The sequence below is a fragment of the Vombatus ursinus genome, unplaced genomic scaffold (assembly GCF_900497805.2).
Source record: "Vombatus ursinus unplaced genomic scaffold, bare-nosed wombat genome assembly UNPS02008961.1, whole genome shotgun sequence".
Taxonomy (NCBI): Eukaryota; Metazoa; Chordata; class Mammalia; order Diprotodontia; family Vombatidae; genus Vombatus; species Vombatus ursinus.
Genome location: NW_020948739.1, coordinates 10838491 through 10856559, shown reverse-complemented (window position 1 = coordinate 10856559; position 18069 = coordinate 10838491). Strand labels below are relative to the sequence as shown.

At 34.1% G+C, this 18069-nt stretch overlaps 1 protein-coding gene across 34 annotated transcripts in view; it reads right to left on the bottom strand.

The window, feature by feature from the left end:
- The window catches only part of RIMS2 (regulating synaptic membrane exocytosis 2), an 850283-nt gene that overhangs the window by 347250 nt on the left and 484964 nt on the right, over positions 1-18069 (bottom strand). For all 34 annotated transcript variants that reach the window (XM_027849901.1, XM_027849888.1, XM_027849890.1 and 31 more), the window contains 2 exons: positions 10774-10842; positions 5605-5761 (listed from right to left, as the gene is read on the bottom strand). In XM_027849901.1, the coding sequence (XP_027705702.1) occupies positions 5605-5761; positions 10774-10842 (226 nt within the window). The remainder of the gene's footprint in view (positions 1-5604; positions 5762-10773; positions 10843-18069) is intronic.

Here is an 18069-nt window from a genome sequence, read left to right as displayed (position 1 = left end):
TTTTGCTGGTAGAGGGTCTCGCCCCAGTGTTAGTGACTGCTGACGGCTCAGGGTGGTGGTGCTAAAGGTTGGATTACTGTGACAATTTCTTAAAATAAGACAACAATAAAGGTTGCCTTTTCAATTGATTATTCCTTTCATTTGAACACTTAAAGGCTATTGTAGGATTATTAATTGGCCCAATTTCAATATCGTTGTGTCTCAGGAAATAGGAAGGCCCAAGGAAAGGGAGAAAGTCAGGGGAACAGTTGATTGATGGAGAAGTCAGAACACATACAATATTTATCAATTAAGTTCACCATCTTATATGGGCACAGTTTGTGGCACCCCAAACAATTACAATGGTAACATCACTGAACAGAGATCACTATAAGAGATATAATAATGATGAAAAAATTTGAAATATTGAGAAAATTACCAAAATGTGACAAAGACATGAGGTGAGCACATGCTTTTGGAAAAATGGTGCTGATAAACTTGCTCAATGAAGGGTTGTCACAAACTTTCAATTTGTAAAAAACATAATATCTGCAAAACGCAATAAAACAAGGTATGCTTGTATACATATATACATATATATTCATGTGTATATAAATATATACACATATATTTTGTTTGTAGATAGATATTTGCATGCTGTCTCCTGCATTAGAATGTGAGTTCCTTGAGAACAAGGATTTTTTTTTTGTCTTTCTTTGTATCCCTAGCACTCAGCCCAATGCCTGGCATATGATAGGTACTTAATAAATGTTTATTGACTAACTGATTGCACATTTCAAAATATTTACTTGTATATCAGTGGCCTTCCTCAGATCATCTTAACAGTCAGGCTCTGTCAATCTAACATAATAATCAGTTGTTATTTAATAACCCATATTTTAACTTCTTTTTTTAAATTAAAAAACAAACTATATTTTTAATCAAACTACTAGGAAAATATGTCACACTCTTCAGCAGATGTATATTTTAATTGCCTCCAGTATAAAGAGAATAAGATCCTTTCCAATACAATGACATGGCTAGGCTATGTGAAAAGTGTTCAGAAAGCCCTACCAGACAATAACTGGGTAATGACAACAGCTGCCTCCTCAATTCAGCGAGAGTAAAAGTTCTGATTTGCAACCTGCCTCACTCCAACGAAGCTTCAGTTGTCTTTCTACCCTTTGTTCCCAGAGGGTTGCTTCAACAAGTCATTTCTATTGAAGAAGGCTGATTAACAATACCAGCGTCACATGTTACATCCTGCTCTAATTTACAAAAAACTATTTTTCCCTAGGCTAATTATCTATTACTCCTCTAAGTAAGAGGCTTAAAGTTAGTATACAAGCTAAAAGATGCTTTTGCTTACCTTAATACTATTGAAAATGCTAAAAATCTCTCTCTCTCTGTCTCTCTCTCTGTGTGTGTATATATATATGCATATGTATGTGTATATGTGTATATACACATACATATGCATATATATATATATACACATATATAATTTGGGGGGTTGTCCCTACAGAAACTTCTTACCACTCAATAGGTCAGAAAAAAATGTGGGAGAAAATAGGAATCACTATCATTTCTCAACCTCTTGAAGGACTAACCATGTAGAAATCCTTCAGTGACCAGGTAGCCTAATAATGGAAAGTAAGAAGAAATAATATATAGCAATATATTATTTATATAAAAGGAGCTTTTCAGAGTTCCTATCCAAAATACCTTCCTTTACTCTGCTATCATTACCTTTTAATCTCATATTCTTACATGGAGGAAAAAAAGGCCTATCCAATTATCTCCCCTTTTCAATTAGAAATAACCTCAGGATTTTTGTGATATATGAAAATGGTCCAATCATGTTCCTATTAGATGTGACAACTGCATCAACTAAAAGTAATTGGCTGCCACAAGAACTCAAATCAGAAGACAGGGGGGTGGGGGAGGTGGGAAACTTCCAATAACCATAAATGAAAGGATACTTCTAGCACTTATGAATACAATACCTCTTGTGCACCTTAAAACTACAACGATTTTACTAAAACGATGAGATTAGGTTCTATAATCCTCCTATGCTACCTTCAATCCCTATCTTAGCATATTTTTTTTCCATTTTTTCACCTAAAGGCTAGAACATATAACTGAACCAATGGAATCTAAGGTGCTAATAGGAAATTCCTATAAGATTATGCTTAAAAAGTAAGCAGCCTTGATTTATTCATTCTTAAACTCAATCTCAAAGTAAAAAAAAAATTAAATCCAAGCTCCTTTTAAAATATACTCATCTTCCTATCCTTGACAATCACTAACAAGACTCATTTCACAACAAATGACAGAGAATCTTTTTGGCATGGCAAACTATTTCAAGTTAAAGAGAACTTTTTACCAAGATAATTTATTATTACTCTTTTGGATATTTCTAAATGTTCAGAAAGTTTTTCTATGAATAATATGAATGAAAAAAGTTGCCACTTTTACTCATTGCTCCTGGTTTTGCCCCTTAGGAGCAAGTAAAACAAGTTTAATCACCCTTTTAAAAATTATTTTTGTATTTCACTAAATAAAATTGAGTATGTATATATATTTTCACTTTTTGAACCAATTTAAATATGTGAGGTATATGCATTCCACCCTCTACCATTTCCCCCTCCACTGTAAAAGTTCTTCTTTGTTATCCCTCTTTTATGTGCGACAATCTTTCCCATTCTTCCTCTCCCTTCCCTCTTCTCCCAGGGCATCCCTCTTTCTCACCTAAACATTTTTTTCTTACTTCATTCCAACATAATAAACTCATTCCTACCCCCTTTTTCTTTGTAGAATCCTTCTGACTGCCTTAATAATGATAAAGTTCCTTGGAGATATATGTGTCATCCTATCATATAGAAATATACACAGTTTAACCTTTTTGAGTCCCTTTTGATTTCTCTTTCATGTTCATCTTTTTATGCTTCTCTTGAAAGTTGGATTTTCTATTCAGCTCTAATCTTTTCATCTGGAATTCTTGAAAGTCCTCCATTTCATTAAAGACCTGCTTTTTTTTCCCATTGAAGTATTATACTCAGTTTTTCTGGCTAGGTTATTCTTGGTTGTAATTCCATCTCTTTTGCTTTCCTGAATGTCAAATTCCAAACCTTCTGTTCTTTTAATGTAGAAGCTGCTAAAAATCTGTGTGATTCTGACTGTGGTTCCATGGTATTTCATGGTTTCTTTCTACTGTCGTGAAATATTTTCTCTTTGACCTGGGAGCTCTGGAATTTGGTTATACTATTTCTAGGAGTTTTCATTTTGAGATATCTTTCAGGTGGTAATCAGTGAACTCTTTCAATTTCTATTTTACCCTCCAGTTCTAGGATACTAGTATGGGATCCCAAATGGGAAAAAGTCATAAAATACAGCAATAAGTGAAAATCCTATAAAGATTTAAACTCTATGAAAGGTGGAAGCCAGAACATGGTGACCTATTTACAATCATAACTTAGAAACTGAATTATATTTTAGACACTGAGTCATAACTTAAGATACTATGACCAAAGCCAAAAAAAGAATATCATGACCTATATGTGACTGGGAGATGACCAATACACAAACTTATATTTGGGCATAACACTGGCTTAACTCCCAAGGACATTACTAAGCAGAAAACCAAACATATCCACCAATTAGTAGTGATGCACTCTCTAGCTCCTCCTGCCATTCTTTCCTTTCCTGTCTGCTTTCTATAATTGCCATTGGAATTTTTGGGGTTCTTTGCAAGGACCCACTGAACTGTCTAGCAGCTGCCCTAGATTGTCCCTGTTTTGGAAGTAATGATGGATTAAACTACCACCTATAATTAATATGGAGGAGATACAGGGTTCCCCAGCAAGGGGAATTCCGGACATTACACCTGGGGATAGCTTTCCTTAATGATTTCTTAAAATATGGCATCTAGACTGTTTCTTTGACCATGTCTTTCAAGTAATCTAATAATTTTAATATTCTCACTCCTTTATCTACTTTCCAAGTAAAATGCTTTTCCAAGGACAAATTTTGCATTTCCTATTTTTTTTTCACTTTTTTGAATTTGTTTTGTTGTTTCTTGATGTCTGATAGAATCATTAGCTTCTACTTGTTCTGTTCCCTTCCAATTTTTAAGGAATTATTTTCTTTGGTGAGCTTTTTTTTACTTCTTTTTCGATTTGGCAAATTCTGTATGTTAAGGTTTTATTTTCTTCAGTATTTTTATGCCTCCTTTACCAAGCTGTTAACTGCCTTTTAATAATTTTATTCCTTTGCTTTCATTTCTTTTTCATAATTTTCCATTACAATTCTTATTTGATGTTAAAAATAATTTTAGCTCTTCCAGGATTTTCTGTTGAACCTGTGTCCAATTCACATTTTTTTCCTTTGAGGCTTTGATTGTAGCTGTTTTGACTTCATTGTCTTCTTCTAAGTTTGTGTCTTGATCTGCCCTGTCACCACAGTAGCTTTTTACAGTCAAGTCCTTTTGTTTTTGTTGTTTGTTCATTTTCCCAATCTATTTCTTTATTTGGAACTTTACGTGAATGTTGGACTCTCTTCCTAGCATGAGGAGGGGAGGGGCTCTGCCTCAAGCTTCAGTTTGTTTTTTTTTCACACTGCTGTTTTCAGAGATAGTTCTAGGGTTTTGGAAATTTTTGGTGCTTTCAAGGTGGTTGTGATCTAGAGAGAAGTACAGTCGCTGATCTCTTGGACTGTACTCTAGTCCTTACCCAGGATGGGCACCAGATCCCTTGGGATTGCAATTAATACTGCTCCTCAGGGCTCCTCCTCCCTTTAGGCCAGAAACTATACTGTTCCTAAGGGTCGCTAAATCTTTGGGGCTGAAAGTGACATCTTCCTTCAAGGCTTCCATTCCCACTTGACCAAAAGTGCCCCTTTCTGCTCTTGAACTATGACTCAGAAGTAGCTATAGGCAATGGAGTTGCCAGAGTCTCAGCCTGTGTCCAGTGCTAGCACACAATATCTTGTGATCTCTTTCTGACCAATTGCCAAGTCCCCTTACTGTCTCTGTCTTGAATTCCTGAAGCTACTGCTGCAGTTTGAGACATTATTAATGTTGTTTGGAGGGGAATACTGGGAAAGGTCAGGTAAGTGCTTCTCCACTCAACCATCTCGACTCTACCTCTGGAAGTCTCTCTGATCACTCTTCTATAACATAGCATTATTGCCATTAAGTCTTCTTTACTTCAATTACTAAATGCTGATAAGCTACTCTTGGTTTCTCCTAGTTTATTATGTCTTTCCCAACCTCCATCGTTTAGCTTTCAATTTGTTTTAGTAGATTCAGGACACTTCAGGACCTTAAATGTTTCTAATTTAGTGACTCTGGACCTCACCCTTAGGATGTATGATTAAATCCGACTTCTTAAGTGGCAAGACCCTATTTGTCTAATAGAATAAAATATGAGTTAAACAAAGCAACACATATATCTTCAAAAAGAATATTAAATAGTACCTCATTCTATTTAAAGAGTTTTTTTTTCCTCAAATAGCTATACTAGTTTGCTATACTTTCACAGGATTATATGAAGTTAGCAACCACAGAATTCATATCCTAGTTTCATTTCATAATAATAGAAGTATAAAATATATAATACTACTTACCTTTGTGGAGGAGGGACACTGGGTGACCATGACCTAGTTCTTCCTATACTATCTACTCGATGAGGGGACCCAGACTGTGAACAATGATTTGATGACATCACTTGTTCTGGCACTGACAATGTTGAACTCTGAAGGTCTCTTCCATTGTGCCGATAATCTACAGAGCACAAATATTGAGGTTCAAGTCATTTATAGACTTTTTAAAAATTGTCCTGCTTTAAGCAATATACGCTGAAACTATACTTTTAGATGTAATATATGAAAAATAGGTAAGCAATTATCAAATGTAAAAAACCTTAATGACTATCATAAACTGTGACATTTTTATATTATCTGGCTATACAAATTTATCTAGAACTTCATTGAATACTTATATTAACCACTGTGTTAGATTCAATGGAGGTTTACAAATAATAAAACTTAATCTCTTCCCTTCACACCCTGACAGTCTTGCAATTCAATAGAATTCCATTCAACAAATGTTTATCCAGTACAAAGTAGGAAGCATTGAACTAGATTCTGGGGATTCAAAGGAAAAACAAAACAGTCCTTAGGTCTTATATTCTATTGGGCATACACAACCTGTGTTCAAATAATTAAGTATAAAGTATTTGTGGAGAAATACAAAATGATTTAAAGAGGGAGAGAATGCTAAGAACTAAGGGAAAGAGAGGAATTAATAAAAGCTCAGGCACCTGAGCAGTACATTGAGTAAAACTAGGAATTTCATGAAACAGAGGTGAGAAGGGTGTATATTGTAGACATGGGAGATCTATTGTGCAAAGGCACAGAATAGAAAATGGAATCTCCTGTATGGGTAAGTAGCAGAACTGTTTGACTGGAATGGTGTGCAGAAAGAGGAAAGATAAATGATACAGAGATTGTTAAGGGCTTTAATTTGGGGTCTGATGATTTTATATTTTATCCTAGAGACAATAGGGACCCAACAAAGATTCCTTAGTGGACATAATATGGACAAAGCTGTGTTTTAAGAATATCAGTTGGCAATTCTGTGAAAGATAAACTAGAGAAGAGAAAGACAAGGAGACCACTTAAGAGGTTATCACAAAATTCCAGGTAAGAAGTGATAAGATAACAGATAGAGATTATGCAAATGGAATAAGAAGAAAGATACAAGAGATGTTGTGGAAGTAGATTAAGTAAAAGTAGGTATTTTTATGTAGTGTTGAGATACAGGAAAGAGACAAAAAATGACTAAGAAGTTGCACACTTAGGTGACCAGAATGATTGTGGTAACATCAATAGAAATGAGAAATTTGTAGGATTGATTAGTTTGGAGAAAGTCATAATGAATTCTATTTTGAAAATGTTGCATTTGAGATTCCTATAAGATATTCTGGTGAAGACGTCTAGCAAGCAGATGGTAATACAGTACTGAAATTCAGTATAAAAACATCTGGAAGTCATATGTATATAGAAAACAAGTGAATTTTTGGAAATTGATATCACCAAGGATAAAGTTCATATTTAAAGCTCTTCACAAACCTTAAAATATTACATAAATGATATCTCTTGTTATTATTCCTAATAATAATAATAATAACAATAAACATAAGAGGCCTTAGAACAGAACCATTGTGGAAAAAAAAATCTTACCTTTGTGGATGCCAGAACCTCTTAGGAGGGAGGAGAAGATAAAGAATGGTCAGAAAGATAGCAAGAAAATCAAGACAACAGTCGGAAAGAAGCTAAGAAAATATCCATGAAAGAGGGAACAAAATAGATCCAAAATAGAAAAAAACTATGTATTTCAGAAAAAGAAGCCATAAATCATATGAATATATGCTATATATACTATAAATCATAGCTTGGTAGAACCCCATTCATTCAAAACTGATTTCTCTCTTAAAAGAGAGACCCAATTCCACTGGCTCTCATAGTGATTAATGGAGAAAGTACAATGTATTCTCTAATCCTTAAAAGGACAAAACAATGGGCAAGGAGATTCCAGCATATAAACTGACTAGCTGGAAAAACTAGGCAGGACTTAAATATAGTCTTCTCAGGGTTCCTCTCAAAGGCACTCTATTCTCATTTCTCTCTTCTGGTGCCCTTCCTGGACAATTCGTAAACCTTTTTTTTTTTTTTTCTGGTAGCTGACTAGAAAGTCTTCCTAGGCCCAGTACAGGTACCAATTAGTAATCCACTTCTTTTCAGGAATGCTTTGTGTGTCTTGTATATTTTAAGTGATTTACAAACTTTATTCTTAACTTATACAAGTAATTTTTTTTTATAAATGTGTGTGTTTGTTACTAAGCTAGAAATATTCCCAAAGGTTTAGGTGATTTCTGCTTCTTATTAATTACTTCTTTTGAGTAAAATTGTCTATTTATTTAGCAAAATTCAATTCACCAATTATTCTATTACCTACTGAAAAAAGATCCCAAGGTAAAAAGAACCCTGACATCTTAAGAAATTTGGTAGAGAAAATGGTGACACTTCTAACAGATCTTCTGGAGTAAATAGATATATTTGTAACAACAGGTAGAATTTAAGCATAAGGTCATGATGGAGTATATATTTTGGCCTTATGGGATGAATGAAAGATAAACATAGAAAAGCAGAATAAGATGTGAGGAAGAAGGCAGAAGGAAAATAGTCAATGTTTTTCACTATTGGAACGGTACAGGTAGTGCTATAGATTTTAGATGTAGAGAATACTGATTCACCGCTTCTAAAAAAGAAGAAAAGGAATTACTTCTAGAAAAGGAATGATTCCAGAAGAGGTAAGAGAAGATGGAATCAAGAGTGCATATAGAAAGAGTTACACTGAGACACAAAGTCCTCTTCATCTGATGAACAAAAGGAAAAGCTCCATGAAGATACAGTGAGTCTTAGAAAGGGCATCCATTTTGGATAGGAAAAAGATCACAGGAATAAAGAATTCAGAGATAAAAGCTATTTCAGTAAGTCATACCTGAACACAAATCTCCAAGTGCCCAAAAAATCCTGTCCAGCTTTTGCTTGAAGCTCTCCAAAGAGTGGAACCCAAGGTGATTGGACATCTCTAATTATTAGCAACTTCTATGTAATATCAAGCTTAAATCTATCTCTTTGCAACATCTCTTCATTGTCCTCACTTCTATACTCTGAGATCAACCAAAGTCTAATCACTATTATAAATGAAAATCATCCAAACACTTGAAAACAGTTAATAATGTTCGCCCCTAAGTATTATATTCTCAAGTTGAAAAATCTCAATTTCCTTCAACCTATCTACTCACAGTGTGGTCTCTAAGCCCTTGATCAATTTGGCTACTCCTCTGGAAAGTATCCAATTTATCAATGTTCTACCTAACATGTAGCCCTCCCCTCCATCCAGAACTGAAAATAACATTCTAGATGTGGTTTGACCAGGAACATTTCACTTTCCTTTCTCTACTAGGTTTTTCTATAACATTTTCCATGAGTTTTACTTTCCTTTCCTTTATTTTTATTGTTGCTTAATTTTATTTGATGCATTTCTTGCTGTTTTGAGGTGATAGAAGGGGAAGTGGCAGTAGAAACAATAACTGACATCTATCTTGCTACAAGTTCTGTCACCTCAAGCTCTTTAAAGCTATATCAGCAGAGCACAAATCTGTTAGGCCCTAGAACACTAGAAAAATTTTAAGTAAATCTTGACAATATAATGTTATATCTGTCATTTTATCACTACTGTAGCTAAATCTAGAGAGGCTGCTTACCATAAAATAAATTTTTTAAGTACCACAACTCATGAAGAATAAATAAAAGCAAAGAAGAGGTTGTGATCTGCCTTGGTGGAATGACTATTCACACTGATGGATTTGTAGATCCCTGAATTATTAAAATATATTTTACCTAACTGCCTAAACTTATTTATTTATGGATTTGTGTATATGTATATATATACATACATATATACATATATATGTATGTGTGTGTGCGTGTGTGTATGTATGTATATATATACATGTGTATATATATATGTATAATTTTCTAAATATAGTCCATTATATAAAATCAGCATGACTATAACTATAAACACTCTGAACAGTAGGTTTTCTTAAGGTAGCCAAATGTCATAATAGTTTTGTTAGCCTTTATTCCATATTGGTGACTCATATTAAACTTGCAATCTATTAAAACACCCAAATATTTTTTCATATAACTGGCATTTATATAGTACTGCTGAGTTTACATAATCCTTTTTTGTGTACATTACTTCATCTGAGCTTCATTTTTTTACCCTTAAACATAGGTACTATAGTATTAGCATCTCCATTTTATAGATAAGGAAATAGAAAATTCAGAGATGTTAAGTGTCTTATCCATGTTGATATGGATAAATAGTACAGGCAAAATTTGAACCCAAGCTCTCCACACTCCAAATTCAATACTCTGTCTGCTATGGCACACTATTTCTCCAATGTAACTGTCACAAAAGGTAATATCTAGCCATATCTACTCTCTCTTGTATTTATGTAGTTAATTTAAAAAATCATATGGAAGACACTACACTTCTTTCTCCTAAATTTAAACTTACCAAATTTGGTCTATCAGCCTAACCTAGGAAAGGTTTTTTTTTTTTTTTTATCCCGTTTCTATCACCTAAGCTATCCTTTCTACCCTTATGGTATCTGTGAATCTGATAAGATGACATCTATGCTTTCATCCAATTTACTGATAAAAATGTTAAGGAGAACCCAAGGCATCATAACTCGTACCTACCTGCATAGAAATTTCCTTATTTGGTTGAACTCAAGTCAGTCAAAGCTAATAGTACTGATGGATATAAACAATTCTAAATGATACTCTGAATTTCAGCACAAAGAATCTGGACACTTGCAGATAAGTGTCCACATATCTAAATATGCTTTCTGAATCTGGGTTGAAAAACATACACAGAAGTATTGATATTTTTATGGGTATGGCTAAAATCACTTGGAATGATGACAAGATTTTTGTTTTAACTGACTTCACTTTTGAAATTCCTTAATACTTTATTATGGAAGTATAGTTTTCAAGAGAAATACAATAATGTTTTAATATTTCTGTATATTTTACAGTAAATTGTTTGTGAACTACTCAGTAAATAACATTTTAAGATTTCCTCACAGGGATTTAGAAATCAATAGTGATTTATACAAATTTTCAGCTTATAGTATAGTCTATAAAATTTTTTACCTGACACTACACCGATTCCATCATCACAGTCATAGTCAGAGACTTCACTGTCACTTATTCGCTTAGACCCTGTGAGGAAGAAAATAAGTACAAATTGTTCATTTACATTAAAAAAAAACAGTTTCTACTTCACAGCACATCAAATACAAAATGAAAATAATCTAAATTGTATATTTGTGGATGAAAAAATATACAAGAAAGCCACTATGAAGTTGCAAAGACTGATGTTCTCACAGATTTGGGTAAAAATCACAAATAACATAACTATTGGTCAATTCAAAAAGATTATGATTCAAAATGTATTGAAACTTGTGATGCTGTGGAGTACAACTACATGTATAAAACATACATAACCTGTAGTTTACATTTGAAAATCCATTAGATTAGGCAAAGATTAAATTTGACTATTTTGAAATAAAAGCTTCTCCATGTAATCAATTTTTCACTCCTTTCTCTTCTCATAAGGAGCTGTATAAGGAACTGCTTAGGTAGAAACTCATTCCACCAATGCAGATCAGCAAAATATTTGTTCCTTTTAACCTGAGAGATGTATGGAGGTACTGAGAGATTAAGTGACTTGTACATGATCAGCTGACATGTATGAATATGTTCCTGGCCACCTCTATCCAACACATTGCCTCTCATGGTCAAAGTAAACACCAAAAAAAAGAAAAAAACTGGTATATTTTTGAATGTTTTAATTTGTATATTCATGACCAACATGCATGACACACAAATTATCAGTTGAATATAGTCAACTCTTTATTATGTATCTTAATTGAGAAACACTATAACTGAGGCAAATAGCTTCTAATACTTAGATATACAAAACCTCCCTTTTACTAGATAATTTCTATCTATTAACCTGTATAAGATATGCTAAAAGGTCACATCTGACTTTTATTTCAATTTTATTACTTCTCCATTCACCTATTCTCTCCATTAAAGGAAATAATAACGGGATATAAGGCTCAAAGTTTGTAAGCATCAGTAGAAACAAAAAAAGATAAGCAGAAGACATGAATAACTTACAAATTAAACCTATTTCCAAAAATAAAGAGATAGACAAAACATAAAAAAAAGCAAAACCTGTGTTTGAATTTAAATGAGTTGCACTAAATAGATAACATTTCCTAAGTGTACAAAGACATAAGAGTAACCATTATTAAGGCACAAAAGCACAAAATGTATCATTCTCCTTTATAAAAAGAATTTTTGAAAATAGTTTTAAAGTGTATTAATGCTTTTCTAACAAGCTAGCATCTAAATAAAACAACTAGAACTTAGGTAAATAAAGCAGACTTCAACTTCAAACTTGATTCTAATATGTAAATCAAATAGATATACATGTAGACACTAGATTAAAATGCTTTTGTATTCCTATTTCCATTTATCTTTAGTATTTGAAAAATAAGTACATTGTAAAACATGGATGTGCTTGATTATGTAAATACTATTTTCCCTTTTGTCATTCAGTATCTGATATCAAAATGTAGAGTTCATAGATCAAAGGATTATAGATTTAGAGTTGGAATGGATTTTAGATGACATCTAGCCCAAACACTTCATTTTCCAGATGAGGAAAAGTGAAAAGTCCACAGAGGTGAAGTGACTTGCTCAAAGTTACCCAGGTAGTAAGCCACAAAGCCAAGATACAATCATATCTCAATTCCAAATACCAATCTACCTTCTACACTACTGTGTTATAGAACTTCAACATTATGCCATAGCACTTAGCAATGGGTTGACATCATGTTGCCACTTTAAAAAATGTTTAAAGTGTTAAAATGGCACCTGGGAATCCACTAAATATGCTGATAAGATCCTAATGTAAAAAAAAAAATGAATTCCTCTAGTTTGTCGATCAACATCCTTCTACCTTCTTGTTTTAATGAAACCATATTATCCTTTAAACCCTTTCCTGGCAGCCACTCTTCTTACTCCTTCCAAATCAAGGGGTCAGGAGGATGGGTTGGCATACCCTTTACTACTCACCCTTTCTTCAAGATCATTCTTCTACCAACATTGTTTAATAATTTCCTTTGAGCCCACCCTAGATAGTACCCTTGCCCCACCATTATTGTTATCTATCAACATCTAGGTCTTTCTTTCAATATTCTCAATGATTTCATGACCTTACTTACTCTCTGATTCTTCATTCCAACCTCTGCCACAGCCAGGGACTTTAACATTCATATTGAAGTCCACTCCACAATCTAGACTTCTCAACTCCTTATTTTCTGATGTCCAAACACTTCTTTCTCCTTTAGTTATATATGGCATTATCAAACCTTAGACTTCACTGTCTCTAGGAACTGTACTGCTTCTAGAATTCAGAACTTAGAACTAAACCATAACCTCTTACCAAAGGAAACAGTGCTACATTTGGAGTAAGTGAATATAGGATTAAATCCTAGCTATCACTTATTAGCTATGTAATCTTAGCCAAATCATTTAACATGTACTATTTCCTCATACATGAAACAAAGGAGTTGGACAAGATGATTTCTTTGTTTTTATTTTTTTTTAATTTTTTTTTTAGGCAATTGGGGTTAAGTGACTTGCCCAGGGTCACACAGCTAGTAAGTGTCAAGTGTTTGGTCTGAGGCCGGATTTGAACTCAGGTCCTCCTGACTTCAGGGCTGGTGCTCTATCTACTGCACCACTTAGCTGCCCTGACAAGATGATTTCTAAGTTAACTCTCTATGTCTAAGATCTTATGATCTTTCCATCTGTTCCATTCTCTCACACTACACTTAACTTTCACCCTTACCATGACCTCTGGTCTTGTGACCTATCATTTTCCCAGTCGGTCTCCCTAATGTTGGCTTCATGTGCCCCATGTTCAGCCATAACTCCATGGTCTGCCATGTTAATGTTTCACTAGCTACTAATATGAAAATCCTTGCCCTCCTATATTTTGCCTTTCTTTGTCTTCAAATCTTCATCCCTGGGCAGTTTCCTCACCACTTTCTTTCCAGGCTACTAAGTGTTACTGGAAAAAGTGATAAAACTGAGCTGCCTTCACTGACTACAAAGTTATGTTACATAATCACAGATGGGTTCTTGCTTCTGCTTAATAGTCAACTTAGTCACTGCTGACTTTCTATCTCATTTACCATAGGATCTCTTCTGAATCTTTTCTTTACTTTGCTCTCCTCAACAGGATGCAAGTCCCACATATAATAAATAATTAGCCCTCTGTTTGAAAGAAGCCTGAGGTCACTTGAAATGAGTTCTATAAGTCTCATACACACACTACTCAATTTTTCACAATTCTTAGTACCATCACATAATTTCCCCTTCCTTCCTCTGGTCACAGAAGTATTCTTACTCCTCATAACAATTAATCTACTCTATATCTGGGATCCCATTTCATCCTAGCTACTTTTTTATCTAGTTCCATCAATAATCTCCTCTTTCATACATATATATTCAATCTTTCCCTCTTTACTGACATTTTCCCCTCTCTTTTTCTAAAAAAAAAATGGTCAGCTCTCCTCAATCAGAACAAAAACTTTCCTTTAACCTCTGTATCCCAGCTATCTATCACCTCATCCTTCTCTTTCCCCTACAGACTTCTTAATAAAGTATTCTATATTCAAAACCGTCATCACATTGTCACCACTCATTCTGTCTCTACATATCTACTGAAACTGCTCTCTCAAAGGTTTTAATGATTGCCTAATCAACAAAAGCCTTGGTCCTTTTTCAATACTGCTTGACCTCCCTGCAATTTTTCAATGATGATTATTCCCTATGACTCTCCTCTCCTGACTTCATCATCATTATACTCTTTTGGTTCTTCACTTCTTTCTCCTTTGATGGCCACTCATTCTCTAACCAATTCCTTAAAGTGAGTGTTCCTCAAGCATCTAGTTATTGGTTCTTTTCTCTTTGTTCTCTATACTCTCTTCATTAAAAAACTAATTTAATTTCATGACTTCAATCAGTATTTCCCTATTTGGTTGACTCTTAGATTTTAATTTACAGCCCTGCTTTTTTTAATTATAGAAAGATATCTCTAGGTCCCTGCTTTCAAGACAGCTTTTCTTGGTTTTATCCAACAGCTCAAATTCAACAGGTCTATACATGAGCTTACTGTCATTTCTCCTTAATCTGTTCCTCCTTCTTACCACACAATTTCAATCTATGGCACTGAAACTCAGATTGTTTCTAATGTTCACACTTGTGTACTCTTTGACTCTCCTTTCACCTCTCATATTCAAGCAATTAGTAAGTCCTGTGAATTCTACCTCTATAATAACTTTTGCATCTGGCCCTTCCTTTCTATTCCCACTCCAACCAACCTAGTACAGGCTTGCATTACCAATTACCAGGACAATTTCAATGGGCATTTGATACATCTTTCTGTATTGTCTTCTCCACCCTTTAATTTGCCTTCTATACTGTTATAATTTTTTTTTCCTTATGAACAAATATGGCTATGCCACTTCTGCCCAAGACTTTTCAGAGCTTCCTTCTTTACTAAAATAAAGTAAAAATATCTCTACTTGGGAATTCAAGGATTTCCATAGCCTGGTACTAGACTACTTTTCCAAACTTAAATCACATTACTCATTTCCACATACTCTATTCTAGTCAAACTAGACTCTCTTTGCCAAATATGAATAGCATTCTCTTGCCTTCATTGCTGTACTCATGCTATTCTTCATACCTCCAATATTCTTTCTCCCCTTCTATGTCTGCTGAAATCCTATACATGCCATGTCTCCCTCCTGCTCAAAATCTTCAATGGTTTTCTGCAACCACTAAGACAAAGTCCTAAGCTCGGCCTTTCACAACCTGGCCTTTCACAAGCCTGGCCTTTCACAACCTGACTTTCAGAATTATTTTGTATTACTGATTATATACTCTAAATTCCAGCCAAACATAACTGTTCCTACACTTTGCACATTCCACTTTCCATCCCGTTTCCCATGCTCTCACATAAGCTATCCCATTTGGAATTCATTTCCATATCACCTTCACCTCTTAGAATCCTTAGTTCTCTTTAAGGCTCAACTCTGATGTTCTACCTCATATCAAAAGCTTTTTTTGAAGTTGTATGCCCCAAGTAAGGGAGGACCATGTTCATCTTTTTCTTTGAATCCCTAGCCCCTAGGTTGTGACCTTTCATTGAGTAGGTATTTGATAAATGTTTTATAGAATGCTTAAATCTTTTAAGTCCTGAATTTAAATGCTATGCCCTCAAGAAGCATTTCTTGATAATCTCTATCAATAGCAACCCAAATCAAACCTCAACAGCACTTTGCTTTGCAACTCTCTAATATATTTACCACTTAATTCTACATATTACCATAAACAGTGTTTCTCTCATCCTCTTAATAAGCTGAAACTTAGAATGGAGGCTGCTTTTTTAAAATCTAAGTTTAGTTTCTATCCCCAGTGCCTAGTACATTACTCTAGAAACAATAGTTACTTTAAAGGTGCTTCTTAAATGAAAAACAAAAAAAGATAAACATTAGAAAACCATCTTCATAAAATGAATAATTTTGATTACATGAATTGATCAAAAAGCATAGAGAATATAAGATTCCATTGTATTTGTTGTCTAATATCTATAAAAAGTACTTAATTCAGTATAGCAAAATGTCACCTTAACTCCTATTTTAAAATCACACAATTTCTTGAATGACAGAGTAACAAATTAATTTAGCATCTTTCTCATGATCAATTATCAAGTGAACCCTAAAATAGGAAGACACAATTTCACCATACAGTTTTAGCCTTTTGTGTGGAATATTCAGTGTGGAATTCAAATGGGAAAGGATTTCCTCTAAAGGATAGAATATTCCAAATGCTACTGATTGTGGATAAAAATGGGTTTATTGCATCAAGCCCCAAAACACAAGAGAACCATCTAAATGAGATACATAATCAAACAAAAATGTTCAGCCTTAGCATCTAGAAAAGGAAAAAAAAAATTAAGGGGGAGGGGGAGTGAAGAATGTCTATTGTTTAAAATAAGTTTTGAGGCTAGATAGATAATTCATAAAACCAACCAATCAGTACGTATTTATTGGATATACATAGGCCCAGAACTGATTAGGAGGAAGAGAGTAGTATTGCCTTTGGGAAATTGTACTGTGCTTTTAATGACTCCAAGATTCTCTCTTAATAGTCTCACCTTTTTAACACCAATATTCTTCCAGTGATACTAAATAGCTGCAAATCATAAGGTAGAATCTCAAGAATTGAAGTTGTAGGTCACTCAAAGGGCAATAGAAAGATGCATAGATATAGACTTCAACACTTACCTTAGGTGAACTAAATACAAAAAAAACATAATGCGTTCATCAAAGAGAGATGATTTAAAAAGGTGATGGCTTAATCATGTAGTGAGATCAAAGATGAATAGTTAGATAGCTTGTTTGCTCCATGTACAACAGCTCTAGAAGAAAGCCCAACAACACTGGGTAGCACAACACATGTAGGATTTATGGAAGAAATAGTCAAGAATTACATAAAATAAGGGAAAAACACTCTTTGAGTGAATACCCACATTAATGAGATGAACAACCTCTCAATCATGGACGTATATCAGAATGAATAAATAATCAAGAGTATAGAGGCCTTTTCAGTAGGAGAATATGCTGTTCCAGGTTGTGGCTGAAATTTATAGTTAACTTGTGATAATAAGAAAATTTTGGTTGAATATCATTACTTGCCTCTCGTCAAGATATGTTGGAGGAGAGGCAAGACCACTCCCTCTCCTCCAGAATAAGTTTAATCCAAAGGATTCTTACTCACAATCAAAGATACTTCTACCCTCATATTTCCTTGTTTTATTTTCCTAGAGTTCCCTGTGACCTCCAATTTTGTCCTGTAGTTTTGCTCAGGTACATCAGTTACATCACTTCCACTAGCTTTTCATTGAGTATGATCTTTTGCCTGCCTCATGAGGCAAGGGGTCTTAGAATGCTGGAGATATAATCAGAAAGATCCAGGTTCAAATACTAACTCTAATACATACCGGCTATCTGACATTAAACAAATGATTTAAACTCCTGGCCTCATTTTTTTTTTATCTGTAAAATGGGAATGATGATACTACCTACCTCACAGGGCCGTTACAAGGCTCACATGAGATTATAAAGTCTATGTAAATTGCTTTACAAACCTTAAAGATCTATCTATCTATCTATCTATGTATCATTTTATATATATATATATATATAATATATATATATATATGTCTAGGTTTTAATAGTACCACTCAAGAGCTTACCCTTTAAGAATTCACACTTGCTTCTTAGACTTTGGTTGAGCTAC